The sequence below is a fragment of the Blennius ocellaris genome (genome assembly GCF_963422515.1).
Source record: "Blennius ocellaris genome assembly, chromosome: 8".
Taxonomy (NCBI): Eukaryota; Metazoa; Chordata; class Actinopteri; order Blenniiformes; family Blenniidae; genus Blennius; species Blennius ocellaris.
In genome coordinates this window covers 13,628,737-13,652,350 of record NC_137657.1, presented here as the reverse complement: position 1 = coordinate 13,652,350, position 23,614 = coordinate 13,628,737, and the positions used below count along the sequence as shown (strand labels likewise).

At 44.4% G+C, this 23,614-nt stretch overlaps 1 protein-coding gene across 1 annotated transcript; it reads right to left on the bottom strand.

The window, feature by feature from the left end:
* Positions 1–246: 246 nt before the first annotated feature.
* Positions 247–23,149, bottom strand: atp1a3b (ATPase Na+/K+ transporting subunit alpha 3b). Its single transcript, XM_080501604.1, has 23 exons — positions 22,946–23,149; positions 22,691–22,787; positions 12,073–12,192; positions 11,474–11,533; positions 11,038–11,241; positions 10,404–10,517; positions 9,608–9,742; positions 9,314–9,431; positions 8,833–9,101; positions 8,300–8,498; positions 7,963–8,207; positions 7,626–7,818; positions 6,621–6,796; positions 6,391–6,527; positions 6,145–6,295; positions 5,053–5,221; positions 4,728–4,882; positions 4,486–4,609; positions 4,079–4,224; positions 3,688–3,818; positions 3,453–3,554; positions 3,247–3,338; positions 247–2,339 (listed from the first exon to the last, which is right to left on the bottom strand). The coding sequence occupies exons 2-23, from the start codon at positions 22,694–22,696 to the stop codon at positions 2,311–2,313; spliced, it is 3,075 nt and encodes a 1,024-aa protein (XP_080357730.1). The 5' UTR covers positions 22,697–22,787; positions 22,946–23,149; the 3' UTR covers positions 247–2,310.
* Positions 23,150–23,614: the final 465 nt, after the last annotated feature.

The window sequence follows — 23,614 nt, the reverse complement described above, 5'->3', positions numbered from 1 at the left end:
GACAAGGCAGACATGTTTTACTGAATGTCTGGTGCATTATTCTGGGCCGCTGCCAACTCTTTTCCTTTGGAAGTTAAAATATTGTGTGGTTTGTAGTGCACGTTTTCACAACACTAGGTGGCACCTCGTCCTCGATTATACATGCTGTCATTTCCGCTGCGCTAAACACCGGGCACTGTCTGTAACTCAATTTATTGACGTTCGATTGGGTGCATGTCATATTGAGAAGAAAATTAATTTGGATTGTTTTATTTTCTTTGAATACATGTATTGGAATAATGGTGAGGATACAGCACAAACGGTTCCAGTCTACTAAAGCTTTACACATGTGTGGAAAACTTAAGGAAAAAGGCATTATTATCCCATAAAACTGTCTAAGACCCAAAGATGCAGGTACATAAATGACATATTAGCACTAAAAATATATAGCTTCCATTCTTTTGTTGTAAATAAAAAAATAACAAAATACACAAGCCTCGTAATGTGGTCTTCTGATAAGGCTCCAGCCACAAACAGATTGTAGAGTGAATACAATTTAGCACACATTTACCAATACATTTCAAACTATTTCCATGCAGAGAGCTGAATAAAACAAAATTCAGTTCATGAGTCAAAAAAACAGAGAAAAGACACACAGACGGGTCTTGGTTGTATTAAATGTTCTAGATGTTTTATTGGTGTTGATTTCATTTATTTGACACACATGTTCTACTAGTTGTGTATTTTTTTTTCTTTCCTTTTTCTCTTGAATCTTGACCCTTTCAGCCATCTGAGAAAGACCCAGCCTGAGACTGCTGGCCCTTCACTGGTCTCCAACACATACATGCACACAGACCCCGGGGGTGCGAGAGGGCAGACAGGTCGGCACCAGGACCCGGGGTGAACCGGGCCTGGATCTGATCCGGTAAGAGACCCCCCAGGCACATGGACTCACCACTCACCACATCACGGCACACTGCACCACATCATACCCATTCACCTGCAGTGACAGGAACCTGAAAGCCTTGGTTGGTGTCTTGCGTCTTTTGGTATAAACACAACCTAAAACCCTGCTTTGCTTTAAATAGCCTCCAGAAAAACCAGCAAAAAAAAAGAAAATATAATTGAAACCAAAGAAAATATAAAAAGAGAGACAGACATCGCTCACTTTTTTTTTTCCAAACCTCACCAATGTTGTCGATGGTCTCCATGAATGTCTCTCTTGAGCTGTTTTTCCAACATGTGTTTTTCTTTTTTTTCTTTTTATCGTTTCATTTAAATTCAGTATAGAATTATATAGATTTCCTAGAGCACACAGAAAGATTGAGTTGTATTTACCACCTTGGGGGGTGTACTGTAATAGTTATTAACAAGGTAAATGGTTCACACAGTGCACACAAACAGAGACAAACGGGGCGGGAGGGGAGGGAGAGGAGAGCCGTGAGAGACCAGCAGGAGGAGAGGGGCGGGTAGGGTGGGGTGGTAGGGTGGGGTGGGGGTGGGTGGGACAGGACGCCATGGGGTGTGCTTTGTTAGACCTAAATGAGGAAAAGCAGCTCTCACACACCTCCCCTCCCATCTTAGAAATTAAAAAAAAAAAAAAAAAAAAAAAGACAAGTAAAATCATCAAACCCCCTCCCTAACCCACATATTTAAATAAAAAAAAAAAAAACAACAACAAAAAAAACAAAAACACTGTGGCCGTTGAGAACGGAACCGAAGGACAATGGACGCAGTGAGAACGTCAGGGAGGTGACCACTCCGCTGGTCCTCCACAGACAGGAGACGGAGGCGAGCGGTGGCAGTCGAAGTGGTGTCGGCGGTGGGATCTCACTGTTGTGATCTTTATATCTGTGTGTGATTGGAGGACAAGCAAAGGGTTGGCGAGACGGGGAAGGAGAGGGCAACGCAGGTGTACAGAAAGACAAGAGGACAGAGGAGGGGGGGGGGCAGGGACAGGAGGGAGCTGAATGGCCCTTTTTTGCAGAGCATAGACACTCAATTTGTATCTTTAGCTCATTCAGATCTACATACACAATATGCAGCTGCCGTTTGGTAGATATATTGGTTTATGTACACAGCAGTGAGAGAACACATGCAAAGAGTATCATAGGAGGTGGGGAGAAAAGGGGGGGGGGGGGGCAGGCCGATGTAGAAAGTTGTAAAGGTGCTTTTGCTGTTTTTAATCTTTGGGGCAGTTGAGTGATGAAAATTGCTTCAAAGCGGTTTTTGTCTTTTCGGGGGCAGGGCGTCTGGAGATGTGGAGATGGAGTGGCAGCGGGGAGAAATAAGTGAAAGATGTAAGGGGCTTGAGCAATGACGCTCCATTGATCAATAGTATGTCTCCCTCTCCACCCAACCTGCAGAATGAGAGGAAGAAGAAAAAGAGGGAGTTAATGAAACATTTTCAATATTTAGTCCAAAAAAAACAAACCCTCTGACATGAGTTTGGATCAATTTTCTTAATAAACATAAAAATGTACTCGTAATAAAGATTTTCCATTAAGTTGTGTGTAATAGTCAATATTTTAATGGATGTTTTTTGATATTATTGAAGTTGGTGTCAATTTGCTATATAATTATCTAAATTAATACACTTTTTATATAATGTGTCATCTTATATATTTATATCAAACAATATGAGATACTGCGGTATATAAGATAAACCCCATGAGCAACGTCCAACTATTTATTGCATTTTAGAGCATTTATACAGAGCCAATTCAATTAAGAATTGTGTCAATAATAATAATAATAATGATAATAATAATAATAATAATAATAATAATAATAATAATAATGATGATGATTTCCCCCCCCCCCCCTGAATACGTCACATGAAATGTATTTGGAATTTAATTCAATAAATTAGAATAACAGTTCTTTTCATGTGCTTTGGATAAACATAGTAGAATAAACTCTTCTCATGTCTGCCAAATACAAATGTAGCTTCTTTTGCCAGGAGGCAGAGACGTGAGGACACAAATGATGCTGTTGTGCTGTTCAGTTTCTCTCAAATAAGAGGTGCATCCAAAGTAAAAAAATAAATGATCTTTGTTTGTTCCATGTAAAAAAAAGCTAAATGTGCATGAACAGGAGTTCACAAAGCAACGAGCCAAATCATCAAAAACTCCTCATTACAATTCAAATGTGCTGCTTTGCAGTGACACAACTGATGGGTTTTTGGCTGCTGCAGAGCTCCATCAATGTTATTTGAAGATCTAAAACAGCCATGACTTGTACATTAGAAGAGAAAATGCTACTAACCTCCAGGGTTTTGGCGGAGGATAAGTTTTCGAACTTCATCATAAACAAAGATGAGGAAACTATAAGGGAATGCGCAGAACCACCAAGTCGGCCTATGGACAAGGAGAGAAAAGGGGAAGCGTTAAAAACAACAGAAATAAACGCACAAACCGAACGTGTTTTTTTACCAAACGGAACCATGCGATCAAAGAAGTAGAGCCTCTCACTTTAGTGGATACATCCTGAGTGCCACATCCATGCCTGGGCAGTAGGACAGGAAGGCAGCCAGGGCTGTCTCTTCAAACAGGCCGAAGATCAAGATCTTGTTCCTGGGGTGGGAGACACACGAGACATTCAGGCAAGGAAATATCTTCAGAATCATGTGATTTATATTTATGCCAATGTGGCAAGGAAGCGAGTGAGGGGAGGCTTGTGTGACGGTGGCGTCACGGTTGCACTCACTTCATGCCCTGCTGGAACACAGAGTTACGTCTGGTCTTGCAGATGATGACATCAGCCCACTGCACCACCACGATACTGACAAAGAAGGCTGTGTGACATGTGAACTCCACAATCTTCCTCTGTTCATACGTCTGAGGGGACAGGAGAGGGCGGGCAGATCGTGAGATAAGGAACAAAACCAAGAGAGCAAGAACAATGGGAGAAGAGACGCTTTGTCTGTAACTTCCAGCGTTCGTCTTCGGCAGAAATGTCACACTTTGTACCAGCTGACGACTAATGAAGTGTGAAAAAGGGATAGACATCCAGTCGGAAACCTTCTCTCCAATCACACGTGTTGTGGTTTTAATGGGTCCATACCAAACACACCCTAAACACAGTGACACACACTCACCCACTGCTGCCCGTAGCTGTCTTCCAGGTCATTGAGGGAACGGTCGTCCCAGTTGAGCCTGATGCCAACCAGTCTGGATGGGAGGAAGCCATTTTCAGCCAAGATGACAAAGTAGGCGAAGAAGCCTCCCAGAGCCTGGATCATACCTGAGCAAACACACACATAGGACATAGACAGTGAGTAACTCATTTTTAAGTATTCTAACTTTTCAAATGTGTTTTTTTCCCCCCAAAACTTGAAATATTGAAAGATGATCCTGTTTTGATTGTTTGTAACCGCGACAGGGGAGGGGGGGTTGAGTTGTTTCCAACACAAAAATTACATCCAGGTAACCCTGATCGAACTTCAATCCAGATCTGAGGCAATTTATAGCCTGAATCCACGGTTGCAATCCTAAGTTCACCTACCAATTTGTCCATAGGCAATGCTGATAAGCCTCTCATTCACCAGCTTGTCCCTGAATGGGTTCCTGGGCTGACGCTTCATGATGTCACTCTCAGCTGCTTCATAAGCCAGAGAGATGGCTGGAACCTGAGGGAAGAGGAAGATATGAAAACATTTTGTGTTTGACAGATCAGAAGGAGCTTTATTCAGTGATAAAGTCTCTCTTAAGGTTATATCAAAGTATACGTGTTTGAAAAGTACTTACCATGTCAGTTCCCAGGTCAATACAGAGGATGGTGATGGTCCCCAGTGGCAGGGGGATGTTGACGATGATGAAGAAGAGGAAGGGGGTGATCTCTGGGATGTTGCTGGTCAGGGTGTAGGCAATAGATTTCTTAAGGTTGTCAAAGATCAAGCGACCTAGAAGGGAGGGGAAACCAAAGATTATACACCACATACTGCAGCTGTTTAAAAAAAAGAAAAGAACTAAACATGTGAAACCATAAATCCCGGCCCCCCTGATTCAAAGTTTCTATGTGTCAGTATGTCTTTCACTTGATGTTTCACGTCTGTCCACAGGGGCTTCTCACCTTCCTCGACTCCAGTGACAATGGAAGCAAAGTTGTCATCCAGCAAGATCATGTCGGCAGCCTGTTTGGACACATCGGAGCCCGAGATTCCCATAGCAACACCAATGTCGGCCTTCTTCAGTGCGGGGGAGTCATTCACACCGTCACCTGTGACAGCTACAATAGCACCCTGGAAGAGACGAGGGTTGGACAGAATGTGAACAGCATGAAAGAAGCGACAATTTATTGACCACCCATTGCTATTTTCCATAATGGATGACATTATCTTAATTTCCAGGGAGACTCTCTCGTCACAACATATATATACCACAGTTTAAAAAAAAAAACTCTTTGGAACACAAAAATAAGACTAACAAATTGCATATATGAATATAGACAGCTGCATTAATATTACATATTAGCATCAGCATTACTATTTTTTCCTGAAAGATCTACTATACTGCATATGTAAAAATAAAAGTATACATTTGTAAATAATTGCATTTTGCTTCATCGCTCGCAAATTGAAAATCGGTCAAATTTTCATCAACTTTTTGTTTTGTATTTTTATATGAACGCAAATAAGCATTTTTGACTGTTTCATCTTCTTAAATAACATGAAAGACTAAAGACAAGTTTCATGTATGATTTGAAGGCGTCAGTCTCTTATAGTTGTGTAACTGGCGCCATCTGCTGGTGTGAAAGTGCAGGAGCGCCTCAACAGCCCAGTTTGTTCTCAGTAGAGCCGAAGCAGAAAACTATAGCATGTTAACCTATAAATAGCAAGCATTTATAGCAGGGAAGTACAAGACATGTTCTGATAAAGGTTCACAGTCAATTAATTCTTTTTTTCAAAACTCGTTTGTCTCCAGACCGTTGGGCCAAAGCCGAGCTACTATTTGGCCTTCAGTGTTTTTAAAAACTCACTGGAGTGTGACTTCCACGCTCACGCTATTTAACTTGCTCTCACTGCTGCATGAATATCTTGACTATAATTGTTTGCTGAGTCATTTTCACCGGCAGGTGGGGTTTGATGCCGTATGTTTGATTCTCCTGATCTAAAAAAAACAAAACACTTTTGCTTTAAAACAATATTCAAGTGATTGTTCCGACCTGTCTCTGACATCCCTCCACAATGATGAGCTTCTGCTGGGGGGAGGTCCTGGCAAACACAATCTCTGTGTGATTCCTCAGGATATCGTCCATTTGATCCTGAGAGAGGTCCTTCAGGTCCGTGCCATGGATCACACAGGCCTTGGCATCCCTAAACACGCACGGCACAGACGGTCAAACACCAATGTGTCGCTAATAGTTTGCCGGCATTCATGTTCAGTGTGCGTCTCCCAGTACGCTGCTCACCTGGGGTTCACTTGGCTGACTGGGATGTTGAGACGAGAAGCAATGTCTTCCACTGTCTCGTTGCCCTCTGAGATGATGCCCACTCCCTTGGCAATAGCTTTGGCTGTGATTGGGTGATCACCAGTGACCATGATGACCTAAAAGAGCAACAAAATACCTTGTTTTTCCATCAGCCTTGACGGACTAAACTCCAAAGTCGGCTCCGCTGAAGGTGAGATGATGTAGCTCACCTTGATACCAGCGGATCGGCATTTGCCCACAGCATCAGGCACGGCAGCACGAGGAGGATCGATCATGGACATGAGACCAACAAAGCACAGGTTGTCTGTTTGGAAGTTAACATCGTCTGTGTCGAAGGCAAAGCCCTTGGGGTACTGGTCCTCTGGCAGAAGCAAGTGGCAGAAACCTAGAGAAGGAGAAGAAATGTGATGTGGCTCCATGAGCGACGGACACGGCCGGCTCCTCTCATCTATGTGTGAGAGGATCTGAATCGATTGCCTTCAAAAATGAATGAACCCCTGTGTCTAGTTTCAACATGTAAGAACCAAAAGAGTCAAAAGATTTCACATGCTACAGTTGCCTTTACAGTGGGGATGTGTTTTTGAGTCACATGCCACTGGTCTCTAATGTAAACTGTGTACAGGCGCTTCTAAATAGATTAGAATATTGTTTTTTCAGTTACTTCTACACTCATAACATAGACAGTGAATGGTTTGAGGCATGTTATTCTTATAATTATTGCCTACAACTGATAAGAATAGGACAAAAAGCTGATAACATCAGAATCAGAAGGATCAGAATTGATTTGAATTTCTTATGTACTAAAAATTTAAAGCAAAAATTAAATAATCCATAAAATATTTCAGTTATAGTGTAATAAATCCAAAAATAGGTGGAGATTTCACTGTATGAATGAAAATCTGGGGAAATTATTTCAATCTTTTGCACCTTAGCTGAATGAATGGATTTTTTCAGAACTGGGAAAATACACTTTTATCTTATGTATTAATAATTTAAAACCTTTATTTAAAAACACTTTAAAAAAAAAAGGAATAAGGAATAGAAAATCCAAATAGGTTATGCAATGATTAAAAATTGTGTGTTGAAGAGATACAATATGCAGCGAGATGTTATGAAATCAAATCCCAATTTTTTTTATTTTTTTTATCTCAATACTTATATGATCTCTTTTTAAAGCTTTGTATGAATAACTCTCGATATGGCTGTATATTCACCTAAAACTCTCTCTCCCAGTCCTCCCAGCTCCATGTAGGCATTCTGGAAAGCCTCCTTCATCTCCTCATCCATAGGCTGCTCCTTGCCCTGCAGCATGATGGTGGAACAGCGGTCCAGGATCCTTTCGGGGGCTCCCTTCATCACCAGCAGGTAGCGGTTATCATTAGGATCCTCCGTTTCATGTACGGATAGCTGAGATAGAAGAAAAGAAATTTGTGTTAGAGAGGAAAAAAAAACAACCCTTGGATGCAATAAATACACAGATAATATGCATCGATATTAATACCACTGTCGATATCCGTTGTTTGCAAACAGACATATTAAGCCGTTACTTACCTGGTATTTGTTCGTGGAGTTAAAGGGGATCTCGGCCACCTTCTTGTTCTTATCCCTCATCAGCCTGACTGAGCCGCAGGAAAGCTCGATACACTTGAGCAGGGCCGACTCCGAGGCGTCTCCGGCCACGTCGCGCTTCAGGATGGGCAAGGAGTCCTGTCCAGCTTTGAACTGGGCGCGGTTGCACAGAGAGGCGACGCGAGACAGAGACAGCCACGTCACCGAGCTCTTGTCAAAGGAAGCGCCTGCACGCGAGGAAGGGAAAAAAAGGAGGCGTCATTGCAAAGGCTCGTAAAGCATTTTGGAGGACGCGCGTGACGCCTTTATTCTCACTGACCCGACTGGTCCTCGGTGGTATCGGCCTCGTGGATCTGGTTGTCGAACCACATGTGGGCCACTGTCATCCTGTTCTGGGTCAGAGTGCCTGTCTTGTCGGAGCAGATGGTGGACGTGGAGCCCAGTGTTTCCACAGCCTCCAAATTCTTCACCAAGCAATTCTTCTTCGCCATACGCTTGGCAGTCAGAGTCAAACACACCTGCAGACACACACACACGTCCATGATGTTACACCGCACTGTTATTCAGGGTGTTCAGAAGCATCTGTTGCAAAAAACAAACAAACTGAAGTAATTGAATTAGAGGTAATCCATTAAAAATAACCAGTTTCACTATAAAATGAGAATTTAAAACACGACATCCAACACAAGCCCATCGGTACTGACCCTGTTCATTCTGTTCAATTTATAATAAACCCAATCCTTTTCCTTTATTGTGTTAATGCAATAAGCTTAAGTCAGCATGGGCTAAAAAAGAAACCCAAAACTGCCAGAGTGAAGTATACAGTAATAATAGCATCACTAATCTACTTACAGTGACGGTGGCCAGCAGCCCTTCAGGCACATTAGCCACAATGATGCCGATGAGGAAGATGACGGCTTCCAGCCAGGAGTAACCCAGGATGATGGCCAGGATGAAAAATGTGACCCCCAGGAAGACGGCCACCCCAGTGATGATGTGGATGAAGTGCTCGATCTCCTTGGCAATGGGTGTCTTGCCGGTCTCCAGGCCCGAGGTCAGAGTAGCAATGCGGCCCATGACTGTGCGGTCTCCAGTGCAGATAACGATGCCCCGAGCTGTGCCTGGTTTGGGAATTAAGAACATAATCTATTACTTTCAAAGAGTGAGTGATTTTGTTGTTTTTTTTTTATTATTGTGCTAGCATCTTTAATAGTCATTTAAGGACGCGGGTCTGTTAAATAACCATAGCTTGATTACATTTGGTGGCTTTATTTCTCACCACAGGCACTCAACTCAATTGGCGCACACGATAATATTGCCATGGGGACAATACCTTCAACACAGTTGGTAGAAAAGAAAGCGACGTTTCGAGTTTCCAAGGGGTTGTCATGGGTACAGTCAGGCGACCTGCTCTGAGGCTCTGATTCTCCGGTCAGGGAGGAGTTATCCACCTGTGGGGCGGCAATATACATGTGGTTACCTTCAACGGGAAGCCCAAACTTTTGACATGATTGTGTGTGTGTGTGTGTGTGTGTGTGTGTGTGTGTGTGTGTGTGTGTGTGTGTGTGTGTGTGTGTGTGTGTGTGTGTGTGTGTGTGTGTGTGTGTGTGTGTGTGTGTGTATATACCTTGCAGCCATGAGCAGACACCACCCTGATGTCAGCAGGGATCCTGTCTCCTCCTTTCACTTCAATCAAATCTCCAGCCACCACTTCTTCAGCGTTGATCTGTACTTTCTCACCCTCGCGGATCACCAACGCTTGCTGCAAGAACAGACCAGTGAGAAGTTAGAAATCAGAAAAAAAACAACAACAAAACACATTTCATAAGGTTGCAAAGAATTTCTCTTATATTCATTCATCTTCTTGCACAAGCTGTCAGGGTAAGTTTTAATCACATTTCTAAGCATTTGAAATCAAAACAAACAGTATGTACTGTTATGTGTAGTCAAAAACTGGCAACCTCCGACTGTGCAGCTTCTTTTAGCCGAGCATGTAATTCAATACAAAGAAAACAGGTAAAGGTTTGGCAGCTGACAAGCAGTGGCAGTGGGAGGACAGTTCAATATGACTTTGACTGACAGATAAATCTATTGTAGCAGGAGGGGCAATTATGAGCTTTTATGTTGTGTAATGCTCATAAACACACTTTATGTGCTCTGGTTTCTTAGTAACCTAAATAGCAACATGAAAAGTACCCATCAAGTAATTTCTTTTTTTTTAATTCATGAGCATGATTTATTCAAAATAATTCTGAACAATCACTTTTTTTTTAAGGCATTTTCACATTCAGCGCCTTTCTGTCTTGTCTGAAATCCTTAAACTATTTGGCTTCTGATGATCAAACAATATTTTACATAATATTACAAATTTAAGTATGATCATTTTCAACCAACATGTCCCATGTATTCAGGTGTAGGCTTACCTGAGGCACCATGTTCTTGAAAGACTCCATGATTTTGGAGCTCTTGGCCTCTTGGAAGTAGGAGAAGCAACCGGTGATGATGACGACAGCGGTGAGCACAATACCAAGGTACAACTGCAGAGAGAGAAGGATAGAGATACAGAGAGAGAGAAATAACTTAAAACATTTGTCAGACAACTGGAAGGTGCCCCCCCACCTACCTAACCCATTTTCAATAATCAGTGACTCATTACTTTTCCAGGTGATGGAAGGAGGAAGGTCACTTTAACCTTGAGTAAAATTCACAAAGAAAATACTCCACAATGCATTTTGAGCAAATGCATGCGTGTCGACTTGATTAACTCAATTCAGAAACATGCTGGTAGGTCATTTCCTGAAATTAGTAGTCGCAATTCTCAAATGCTTTGGTAGCCAAACCTTTGAGGGATGAGAGTTGTCCATCCACGCCACATATAAATGTGTGCTGCGGGAAGGTACAGGGTTCAGTGTGTTAGACACTGAAGTGACTTTGCGGGTGTGTTATTGGTGTCAATTCTTCAGGGCATTGAGCGTGACGGATGTCGTAATGAGGTGTAAACAGGCCAGATGTGAATATGTTGGTGCAAAATCTGCGCGGCGAATTAGGCGCACTCACATTGTCGCCTGCAGGGTCGTCCTCAGTCGCTGCCTGGATGGCGTAGGCCAGAAAGCAGAGGATGGCGCCGGTCCACAGCAGGATGGAGAACCCACCAAACAGCTGGCGGCAGAACTTGACCCACTCCGGGGTGGTAGGCGGAGGAGTGAGGGCATTGGGACCGTCCCTGATCAGGAACTCTGCTGCCTTGGCATTGGTGAGGCCCTGAGAGAGAGAGAGAGGGAGAGAGAGAGATAGAGAGAGAGAGAGATTTATTCAGGTCTAACAACAACAACATCATCACAACTTTAGTACTTATATATCATTCCTACACTTAAAAAAAAACTTCCAGCATTATAAAAAAATCAAGTAACCAAAAAAAAAAGAAAAAAGAGAACAACCTCTGATGCCACCTAGTGGTGAACTACAATCTAAAACAGATGTACAATCAACTCACCTGGACAATGTCAGTCTGGAATTTTCTGCACACTTCCTCGACGGACATTTTGTGTTCCGTCTATAAGAATTGAAAAATAAAACAAAGTGCAAAGGAAAACATAGATTAATACGGGGACAGACAGAGGCCTGAAATAAACCATGTACCATGCAACAATGTTTTAAGATTTCTTTTTCATCAAGCATCGAGCAAAAACTCCAGGTTAATTACACATGGACTCTACGCATGCAGTTCACCTGAGAGAACAGAGTATTAGGGCAGCAAGGTACGGTGACCCTGGGCTCTGTTTCTTGTGCTGAAATGTGGGATCAGAGTGACGACCACCGGATAACAATTCACTCTTACCATAAAAAAATACAATATTTTGTATCGTAGAAAAATAAAATAGTTCTCTTCAACAATAAGCATTCAATTGCTAAAATCGTCACAAAATAAAATCCATTTGGATAATGGGCAGAAATGACACGACGAAGACACTGGACACACATCATACTAATCACACTTTGACTGAAATGAATGAAAGCGGATTCACATGAGACGCATTCAACGCCAACGTGAAAATCGACCAGTATTCTGAGATTACAGATGGTTTTACTCACAATGGGCACTTCCTTCTTCAGGTCATCCATGTCCTTGGTCGCCGCCCCCTTCTTCTTCTTGGGGGATCGGTCATCTTTGTCCTGTGTGGTGGCAACGCGGTAACTGTCTGACCGCCCATACTACAGACACACACATATGTTTTACACATGCCTTTTGACTAGATTAAGGAGATACTAGCCTGTAAACTTTTGCATACGTCTCAATTGTTCTCTTGGCTTGCAGATCACAGAATCATAACCGAGGAAAGCTAAACTGGCTGAATCAAAATGCTTCATATTACTAAACCGTTCAGAAAGCCTCTGTCTGGCATCCGAAGAGTATTCATCAGTCACTGATTGCAAAAAGAAATAAAGCCAGTGGGCTTTATTGGAATGCCCTTGATGTTTCTCTCTTCCATCACATAGTAAATAATGTTGTATCCTTGAGAAGTGGCCTTGTGAGATAGGTAGTATTTCTCATTAATAATTGAATTATTGCCCATTTATGAGGATTTGAGGGATAAGGTTTCAAAAATTAAGACCCTATAATAGTATTGCTTTAACCTGGCAGCTCTGCTTTGCCCAGACAGAAATATCTACACACATACAAACATGCACCTGCCGTCACCTCTGATATCCACATCTGATTTTCACCGATCAAATAATTGTTGCTATGATGTCAAGGCCTCAACAGCCTGAGAGACACATCAAAACATAATGAAGTGCAAAAGGCGCAAACTGTGGGTTGTAAGTAATCACTTCCTGCTCCATTTAGCATCCATCCAGTGGTGAGCATTAGGAACATGACGGGAAGCAGGAATACCGACTGTAGATTCATCAAAAGGTTCCTTCCTCCATCCCAGTATGCTCTACAATATTAGACCTAATGCATCACAGACACTTTGACGTTGAACTGACTGGAAAATGTAATTAGACCTATACACAGACACGTTAGGTGTCTTTATTTGACTCTTCCAGATTCACCTCAGCATGAGTCGTTCCAGCCGCCACCCTCCTTACTCTTCACTGTCCTCTTAGAAATTGGCTTATGTTGTTAAACCAGACATAGGAGGCCTATTAATAACCCTGATTTTCTCCAGCACTGCATATTCTAGTCCTCATCGTTCTATAACTGTAACTCTAACCCGTTGTCCGGAAGGACAGCAGCCTGACCGCTGGGCCACATCAATACAAATGTGCCTCATCAAAGGTCAGAGGTGACATGGAGAGGCAAGAATCCTTCCCATGGGGTGAGACTGGGTCCCACTGCAGGGGCCTTTCAGTGACACGACGTGGTCATCAAGAAAACTGAGCTTGGTCGCTGATCAATGTAGTCACATAAATACTGATGACTGCAAGCACCGAGTTCATGACCAGACAGCGAGCGCAGCACAGCCCAGCTGCAAGGGATGGCCCATAATTTGTTCTGAATTAGGCAGAAACGTCAATAACTACCAACGAGGAATCAATGGCAGTAATCATCCCAATTTAAGATCAGAGGTCAGCATATCAGAAATATGTCTGAACGCTAACATTTGATTTACAACCTCAAATTAAATGAGGCAGCCGTTGCACAAAGGAATATAGGCATTTATAATAACTTTGTGCTGAATTAAATACAGCTCACACCCTCTAGTGGTGCAGCCAGGCAGAAACACTGTCCGCAGTGAGCGTGCAGCTCATCGCCACTGGACTGATTTGTTTGAGTGGTTGCTCTTTAACGCAATCCTCTTGGATACATACACTTTCCGAGTCAAATTAATATATCATAAAAGCAACCTTGAGGCAGCATGAATGAGGACGCACGATCCTCCATGTGTCGACGGACATCTTCACATGCCTACGGAGGGAAAAACAAAACGTGACTAACAAAGATAAGCATGCTACTGGGTTTCTGACTTCAGTTGTCATTGCACTGCTGTTGAGTGAAACTCTTGTGAAATCCAGTTTCCACACACCGATGTTCATACGTGGTTGCGCAGACCTGTCTTTCTGGTTTGTGGTCATAAAAATATTCTCACAAAACCTCATGTTCATGATGACTCTCACTGATTACACCATGAAGCGCGGGGCCGCTCAACCATCACTTTTGATTGTGAAACAAATGGCGTGTGTGGCCGGGAGGAGCACGTGAGTGGATGAGAAGATGTTTGACCTGGCTGCAAATACACTCACACACACACACATATGCAAACACACACACACACACACACGCAGAGTTCGACAACAAAAGAACAGGTGAGCAAATCTCCTGCTGCAGCAAGACCAGGCAGGTCTGGGGAGGCTACACAGAGCAGAGATTGATGCAGTGGAAAAGTACTGCTGCTGAACTCCCTCAGAGACAAACCCTGGATGTGTGTGTGTGTGTGTGTGTGTGTGTGTGTGTGTGTATCTTTGTGCCAGTACTTGAACACACGTGTCCTGTATATACATACTATCTCTTTTTTGAGATCAGAAGTGTTGAACAACATGCAGAAATACAGACACACCATCTATTCAAGTGTGCCGAGGCAAACACAACCGAGTGTGTGTAAATTTGCAGCTATTGTATTGTTCTGTCTGGTCCTTCCCCGGCCAATGTCTGATCATCAGTGGGAATACATAATTAGAAAGTATTGTCAGTCCAATAGTGCACCTGCTCCTACGGGAAAGTGCATGCTTGAATTAGTGACATAAACGTGCACACACACACCGTTCATTTCTCCTTTACGTCAAACACACACAAGCACACACATGCACAGGAACCTACACAATAGGAGCGGTTGGTAGGGAGGGCCAAACAAAGAGAAGTGTGCTGAAAAGTAAAGAGACGGAGAGGTAGATGTGAAGTGGGTGGATGACAGACAGGTTTGGGCACATGGAAAGGGAGACATCGGTGGGAGGTGAGAAATAGGGACAAAGAGAGAGAGAGAGAGAGAGGGAGATATGCAGGTGGAGAAAGGATGATAGAGGGAGCGAGCGAGAGAGTGAGAGAAGCTGCTGTCACCCTCTCCTCATGCTTCTAATTAGATATTGACCAGCAGTCCTTGTCTGCTGGCTCTGTGTCAGTTTTGAGCCACAGTGACCCCACTCTAATAGATTGCACAACCTCACTTATGTTGTATGCATGTGAGCGTGTCACTTTGACTGACTCTTGTCATATGCTAATGGCTTATATCCCCCACCGCTGGTCTATGTGCGTGCCCTTAAGTTTATGTTTGTTTGCAGCCATGAATGAGTGGTTATCAGCATGACTCACAGGGGCAGATCCTGCCAGCTTATCACTTGATTGCATCTGCTGCATGTTGAGTATGTTAAGTGCATACCTGTTTTGGGTTTGTGTGTGTGTGTCAGTCGGCCTGCTACGCAATCATTGTTGATTAAAGGGACAGCCTGCCAACGCTTGCCCACTTCAGACACCTGATAAGATGCCTGGTGCACAACTGCACAAATAAGCGACCAAAGCTCCGATGCCGTTTGTGAATGTTCGTCTGATTTCACATTCGCTGCTGCACATGTTACTTGACTGTTGCGTTGAGTAATCAATATCCATGCAGAGACCATTTTAACCTCAGAAAGTGTGCGCCGTCCTTAGTGAGTGTTGAGCTGCATCATACAGCTCTGGGTAATTTAATGAGCCCCCTGTGTCCTGAGGAAGGAAACAGAGACTTGTGGCTGGAATTACAGACGCTTACTCTCTCACAAGCAGTCAGACACAGAGTGACAGACAGAAATGTCTCTGACATCATGAGGAAATACAAATATCTCCTGCGGATCCACAAATGACACGCTGCCACAAACAGTCACATACCGGCTTATTACGAAACTGCTTAAAACATCCATCTTTGAGTGAAGCCGACACGTCGCCCACCTGCCTCCATGTTTGATTTCACCTGAAGTTATTATAAAGGCCTGACAACACCAAATATTGCCATTTGTCCTGATGCGAGCAACATTGACGAGGGAGCGTGTTTCGGAGGGCAGGTAACCATGGTGACTGGCAGAGGCCATTGGCATGGTGACGAAGCTCAGCAGTGGCCTTGTACGTACTCCTAGGATCCCCTGATGTGATGCAGGATAACTAATAATTGATGCCGCTGTAACCGGACACTGTATTCACTGCTGTATAACACAGGCGGCCAATTGATTCAAGGAATCGGTGTGTGTTTGGAGTGTGTGCTCATGTCAGTGTGTGTCTGTGCGAGCAGAGGTGAGTCATTGTATTGGCTACAGTCCGTATGTGCAGCGTCTAAACGCATTGCGGCAGAGAGGGGGAGAGAGATGTAGAGGGAATCAGAGAGAAACCCAGCCACTGTAAAATAATGTGATAAAACCGCGAAGAGAAGACACTTACAGCATGCAGGCATGAAGCCCCCAAGAGGACAGGGCCCGTTAAAAATCTCCCATCAGTGTCAGTTAACATGATAGTTGTTTTTTGTTTTGGATTTCAATGTTTGACTGTATTTCAGGCAAACTTAGGTCGACTGTTGCTGCTCTGTTATGCCGAACAAACTGTTTAACTGACGTTCATGGTTTAGGAGTGGCACCGAAGAGAAGTACCACATGAAGTTTGTTAAGGACAACAGGCTGTGGCACGCACTGCAACGGAGGGTTTGACCGGGGGTGGGAGGTTGAACTGCACACAGAAACGTTTGTGCACGCACAGACTAATGGGTGTTGTACAGACATTCGGTTTCTCGCTACAACTCAAATGAGGAAGTGGTTTGCAGGCATAAAAAAAACCGTTGACTCCACATTAGATTTTTTTTTGCTTGTTTTTTTTACCTCATTGTCCCGCAACCACCACAGTGTTTGTCATAGCTACGTACATATTATGAGTCTGCTCTTCCTCTTCCCCTTCAGACACACTAGATCCTCAGCTCTCACCATGCGGGAGCTGCATCGTGGCATGATGATAGTTTACCGCGTGACTGTTGACTGGAAATATTTGGTTTGCTCAAAGCCAGATGTGCATGACTGTGTGTATACTCATTCTGTTTTCGGAGCAGCTGCATTGGATAAAGTCCAGCTGACGTTTCCACTGGTGAATTGCAAGAATTTTAATGCAGCAGAATTGAGTTTTGATGGTAAAACGTAGGCACTGGATGATGTGTGATCAATATACAAATGTTTATCTATTAGAGACACAGTGATTAGATAACTATGGGATTCGGAGAGTTAAACTATGAAATGCTCTTGGTGATGAAATTAAATGTGGTAGGTCGCTGTTAACTTTCAGACAAACTGTCAAATTCCGCATAATCATGGGCTACAATTGAAATGGATGATGAAAAGAAATAAATATCATTATTTATGATCTTTTTTTATATTGCTCCTATGCAAAAGGAATCTGTATTCATAAATAAACCACTGGCTTCAGCTTTTTTTTTTGTTTGTTGGTCATTTAAAGTGTCTCATTATTGTTTGTATTCATAGATGTAATGCTATAAAATATGACCCCCCCCCCCCCCCTTAAAAAGACCCAAATCATTCATTCCTATTCAAAATGAATAAAAATAGGATTCCTGCCAAACTCGATCTCCTGAATCCCTGTTTTTATTTTCTGCTAAAAATTAAAAAAAATAATCTTCAAATCACTGAACGTCCATCTAATTCTAATTGAATCTCTGCAGCTGTGGTCATGATATCATGACCGTGCTGTGTGTGTGTGTGTGTGTGTGTGTGTGTGTGTGTGTGTGTGTGTGTGTGTGTGTGTGTGTGTGTGTGTGTGTGTGTGTGTGTGTGTGTGTGTGTGTGTGTGTCATTGCAAGGTCATTGGGCCATCTGCTGTTTCCTGCAGTAGGATGAGGGTTCTTGACCACAGGGGGGCTCAGGCAGTTGACCAAGGGACATAGCTGTTGGGATTAGCTAGTCTGATTACTACACTGGATTAGCCCACTATGCCCACTACCCCCCCGCCTCCACCAGCCCTCCATCACCACCCCTCTCTCTGTCGTCAAGGTGCAAATTATTCAGCAAATCGCTTCTAAAAATGCTGCGTGAGGAAACGATTAGATTGTTACTTTAAACCTATGATTAGTATTAAATGCCTTAAAATAGAAACTTTCAAGACACTCTTGTTTTTAAATTCTTTTAATCTTTCCGTTTAACAAGGTCAAGACGCACGAAAATGTTTTTTCAAGAGATTACAAATATCAAACTAGAAAGACTGATGTGAAAAGATTAACACAAAGGGCACTTTGTGTAACTGAGCAAGCCGAGGATTAACATGATGAATGAGCTACAACAATAGATCCAGTTGACGAATGACTAATATCAACTGGAATCAAAATCTTGATCTCTAAACCGCATGGATGTAAGTAGATAACGGCTCCTTTTTTGCTCTGAGAACATCGGCCTTGTGTGTGCTCTCTCAAAGTAATGAGCGGCAAGACACACAATGCAAACCGAAAAAAATCCCTACCCAAAACTGAAACCCCTGTTTTCCATCTATCTGTCCCGTCCCCTGCTCATCCCAATAATTCAAATTGTGTACCTTACTCCATAAAAACTCCCTATCTGGCACTGCACTGTCCAGTTGGTGGGGCTGTGAATAACTTGCATTATAGCATGTGTTCCTCTGCCCGTGTGTGTGTGTGTGTGTGTGTGTGAGCCTGGTCTAGATTAGAATTGTAAATCTTGACTTTTTGGCACTGGTAGGGAGCATGGCTTCTTGCCACAGCGTGAGAGAGGCCACCTTAGGACTCCCCACCAGGCAGGTGGCCACACAGAAATGTGCAGATGTTCATACAACACACACATACACGCCTTCCTGAGATGCAGCTGCTGCTCGCACAATTACCAAAATATCCATTAACATATCAGATTATCACGATTGCAGCCCTTTGTGACGCTGACACGACCCCTTGTATCCGGTGTGTCGGACGTGAACAAATGACAGGAAAATCATTTTGCTGTGAACAATGCAGCAACATATTAACTGATAGCCACATTGAATTTTTTTTTAGTTAATGTAAAACGTTGTCCAGTGGGTTTTCCCAGTGTAGCACAATGTACCTTGGTGTATTCATATACACAGGATCTCCAGGACGACACCCTGAATGTATCATGTTGCCGTCGTGAGGCCCGGTGGCCCATCTGAGTCGCTCTCCTTATGGGGAAACCATCAACTTGTTAATGTTGGAAAACTGTTGGCCATATCAATCACTGTGTCTACTTCTATCTTTTCTTAAAGTAACGAGGAGACAGCGTTGACCTTTACAATTTATTGGGTGAGCTCACTGCTCGGGCCTGTTCGTCTCGCGCCAGTTAAGAGGCTAATTGTAGTCTAGTTTCTGAGCCACGGGAGAAATCTGGACTTTGTCCTTCAGCTGTAGTCTCAATCAGAAATTTGCTCTCGTTGTAAAGGATTTCTATTGATCAGACACCGAAGTGCTTTGAAGGACACAATGAAGGAGCTTTGCCCAGGGTCATCGTATTGGCCTTAATTGACCCCCAGGCCACCGGACCAAAAGGCCGATCGGTAAAGACCTTGTGGCCGACGGGCTCCCGTACAGACGTGCTTTTCTATTGGCTCCTGGGGTGCGTGGGACAACTCAGCCAATGGTACAGTGCAACCTATCAGGATCAGGCAGCAGGTGCAATGGGGAGGGATGTGCAGCACTCTGCACCAAACGGAGGGCTGGGCCTCTGCAGTGACCGCATGCCATCCAACTCCTGAATTACCTTCACCATCTCTTTTTTTCTTCTTTTTTCTTCTCTATGACTGTGCACACCCCCACAAGTGCAAATATAAATAGATGTAGTTATTTCAAAATCCTTTAAGTCGTGGGATGCTCATTAGGTCCAGTCAATGTCTCATAGAGAAGCTGATGCTCGCAGGCTCTCACAGCAGCCCCACCCCACACCATCAGCCATTATGACCTTCGTACAAGCCGACTGTTTAAAGAAGAAGAAAAAAACTACACGTTTACGCTCTCATGGGTCATCAGCTCAGCAACGGCACATCTCTCCTATGAGGAGCACCCACCCGAGCCCGTCCCTCCCTTTCCTCTCCCATCTGTCTCCTCTCCGCCTGATAATCAATCCCCACAAGGTGCAGCGAGAGGAAACATGAACCACGGTAATGTGAGCCTCGGGTCATTATCCTGTAACAGGATCTAGCGCCGAGCATCCCTCCCCCTCCATACATCGCCTCCCTTACTTTAAATCCCTCTCTTGCTGTCTTACTACACCCGCAGACGCGTTGCTACTCATCTTCCCCCTCCCTAAACGCATCTCCTGTTCTTTCAGGTGTGGTCTGATCTGTGCCACGTGTCTGAAGGTGAAAAGCAGCATTTGATGCATGCATGCATGCATTATTATTTTTTAAATCCACATCTCACTTTCCACCACTCCTATATACTCAGAGCTGTGTCAATGCAGTGAGAGGAACAGTATGGAGGATGTGAAGGCATCACTGATGCATCTTAACATGGTGCTGTCTGCGTCGCACCTCGCGTCAGCCTATCACGGCTCTTTATTGGGAATTTCCACACCGGTGGCCCCGCCCCCAGTTTGACGCAGGAGGCACGTCGCAAGCGAGATGCCCCCTGCGGCCTTGGGAAAGGACAGCTGGCAGAACGATGGCACAGTGCGCCAGTGCGAAATTCTGGGAAGACAGACAGGAACAAAAAAAAAAAAAAAAAAGGAAAAAGGAAAAAAAAAAAAAAAAAAAAGGAAAGAAAACTGATGTACGAGTGTCATCGTGTAGTGACACTCCTGGTAGAGTTCCACGCCACTCCTCCATCCCTTCACGCGTCCTTCCCGTCCTTCCCCCACTCATCCAGGGTCACCTCGGTGAAGAAACACCCATCCTGTGACTATTCTTGCCCGCACCCTGGAATGGTGTGAGACACGCCGGAATGACACGCAGTTTCCACTCCGCGTCTCTTCCTCCCCGCTGGTCAACCAAACTTCCACACAGCGGCGGAAGCGAATGTTTTTTTTTTTTTTTTTTTTTTTTTCGCCATCCCTTTTTGACGCAGTGCCCACTAATAACTGCCGGCTTGACTCCCCCACATCGGGACGACAACCCAGACACGGACTGGGGTGTCTCTGTATCGTGCAGCATGCAGCCATGTTCGAACGAGAAAACATGAGATGCCGCATGCAGGGGAAGGGGGGGGGTTGGGGGTGGTGGTTGTGGGTGGAGGAGGGGGGGTAAACGTCAGCTGCTGTTACTGCGATGACAGCGGTTTGCGCTGCTTCGGCAGTTGATGGGTCTTTCTCAGCACCGCATGGGGCTGGTGTCTGCAGCGTCATGCCACTGCATCATCCAGGAGGCAGACTGCATGGGGCAGCAGATTAAAAAATACAAACCCCCCCCCTTCGAGCAGGATGGCGGTGGAGCAGAAATTGCGCAATAGCTCAAACCCGGCAGTGGCACCTTCGATTTTTTATTTATTTATTTATTTATTTTTCATTTTGTTCTGTGTCGTTTCCAAAAGGTCTCTCACTGTGTTCATTCTGCTCATGGGTTTATTGGACACGGATATGGGGCGTTAATAATGGTTTATGAATAAAAACCTAAAGTCACGGTGACTAATTTACCCTCCTGACGAAGAGATCGTAAGCGCAACTTGCGTCGCTTTTTCTTTTCTTTTTTATTAAAATTTGAATCTGTAGTGTGCGTAAATGTGTTCACTGTTAGCGATTATCTAGTCCCCGTTATGTCACAAATTAAAGGGGAAATAAGCTGGTGAGGCGCTTATTCCCGGTAACCGCATTATGACGCACGGGTCATCGAGGGTGCTGAGGATGAGACTCCTCAGCTGATGGATGTCCAGGACGAGGTGGACTCAACATCTTCCCCCTGGTCACCCCCCCCCCCCCCCCCCCCCCCAAAAAAAAAAAAAAATCAAAACCATTCCCCTGTGCTGCGCCAGAGAGAGGAAAGTGCCAGCAGGGGGGAGGGGAGGGGAGGGGGGGGCAGTGAGGGCATGGAGGAGGTCACAAAGCACAATCTCCATCCATCCTGGGGACACCTAAGCAGAGCACTTGCATTTAAATGCAATATTAATAACAATCATACAAAAAAGAAAAAAAAACACATTGTGTTCGAGTGTAGGTTCATGAAAAGGGTGAACATTACATGCCCACCCTCCCTCTCTTCCTCACGAGAGCACCCAAGAGGACTAAACCGATTAGGCCTGCTGGTTGGCAAGGTTATAGCCAAATCACGGCCTGTCAGAGACCTAAAACACACAAAACACACCAGCGACCCCCACCACACAGAAATAGTCGACTTGACAGACGTAAGAGTCTGATTTTTTATATTTCATATCATCATATTGAGTCCTGACACTGACATAAACGATAGTGATACGAACCCCCAATGTCATCACATTCAAATCAAAACGTGGCATTAAATAATCATTTGAAAAACAGTGAAATGAACGAGCTGCTGTCCACCTCTGCACTACACGGCAGCAGTTTGTCGCAGTCTCGGAGACAACGGCTAAAACACAGTTCCGCATTAGAGTCAATGTCACTCAGACAAACGGGATTTCCAGAAGGGGAGGAAGAAGGAAGGAAGGAAAAAAATGACATCATGGCTCAGTTTGAAACCATTTCCTTCAAGCATCGGGCTACCTCTCACTTGTCAGGCCACTTCAGCAGGACTACAACGCAGTTAAAAAGTTGTATTCGTCAGTCTTACCCCCATGTTGGCGCAGTCAGTCTCGCTCTCCTCTCAGGTGATGCACGGCTTGAGAGGTGTCAGCCCCTCGCGGTGAATTGTCTCAAAAATACCTCGCCTTTGGGAAAACGAAATGAAATATTGCTCAGTTTTCTTTTTTTAATTTCTCACAGAAAGAAGGACGGAGTAGGAAGGAAAAAAAAGACGTCAGAGATGTCTATCGGTCAATCTGACCGGAGTTTTCATTTAAACTGGGAAATAAATAGTCTCTCAAACCTTTGCCAAGAGGCTACAATCTCCACCACCACCCCCGTGCGGCGTCTCTCAAATGAAATGTTGCGGTCTCAAGCGGAGCATCACGCGGGGATTCGCTTCCTTCCTCTGCTCTCTGATACCTGCGATGAAAAGACCGGCGGGACTAACGAGCCGCACTGCTCCCTTTTCACAACTTGGTCTCACTCCGCGGCTCTGCCGGCTGCCGCAGTACTCCACTCCTCTGTCCGCACCACTCCGCTGCTCGAAGAAGCGCACTCACCCCTCCTCCACCCCCCGCCCCAACCAGAAACCCCCCACCACCCCCCAAACACCCTCAAGCGAATGGGCTACTGGAGGAGGGCCGAAAGTCCCGCCCACCGCAGACACAGGCAGCCAATCACAATTCCGAGCGTCTCATCGCGCTGGGCTCCTCGGCCAATCAGGTTTCGTCTCATCCTCCAAACGGACCAATGGGAATCCAGGTCTGCCCCTCCTCTTTACTGCAGAATACCGAGGCTTGCAGCCAGCAGCATCGACAGTCTCTAGGCTGAAATTTTTTTTTGTATAAATGGACGCACAAGGTTAGATTCTAGTTGTCGTGATTGTGTTTGTTCTTCATGTAATGTATTTATGTAACATAAGAAAAATGGTGGACTTGTGTGCATTGCATGTGAGAAGCACTCCTTGGAT

Excerpts from the sequence above, each read along its gene's own strand:
- atp1a3b (XM_080501604.1), bottom strand. Across the intron at positions 7,819-7,962 it reads ACTCCACGAACAAATACCAG|CTATCCGTACATGAAACGGA; the intron begins GTAAGTAACGGC and ends CTTCTATCTCAG. Across the intron at positions 3,339-3,452 it reads CTCAGGATGTATCCACTAAA|GCCGACTTGGTGGTTCTGCG; the intron begins GTGAGAGGCTCT and ends CCTTGTCCATAG.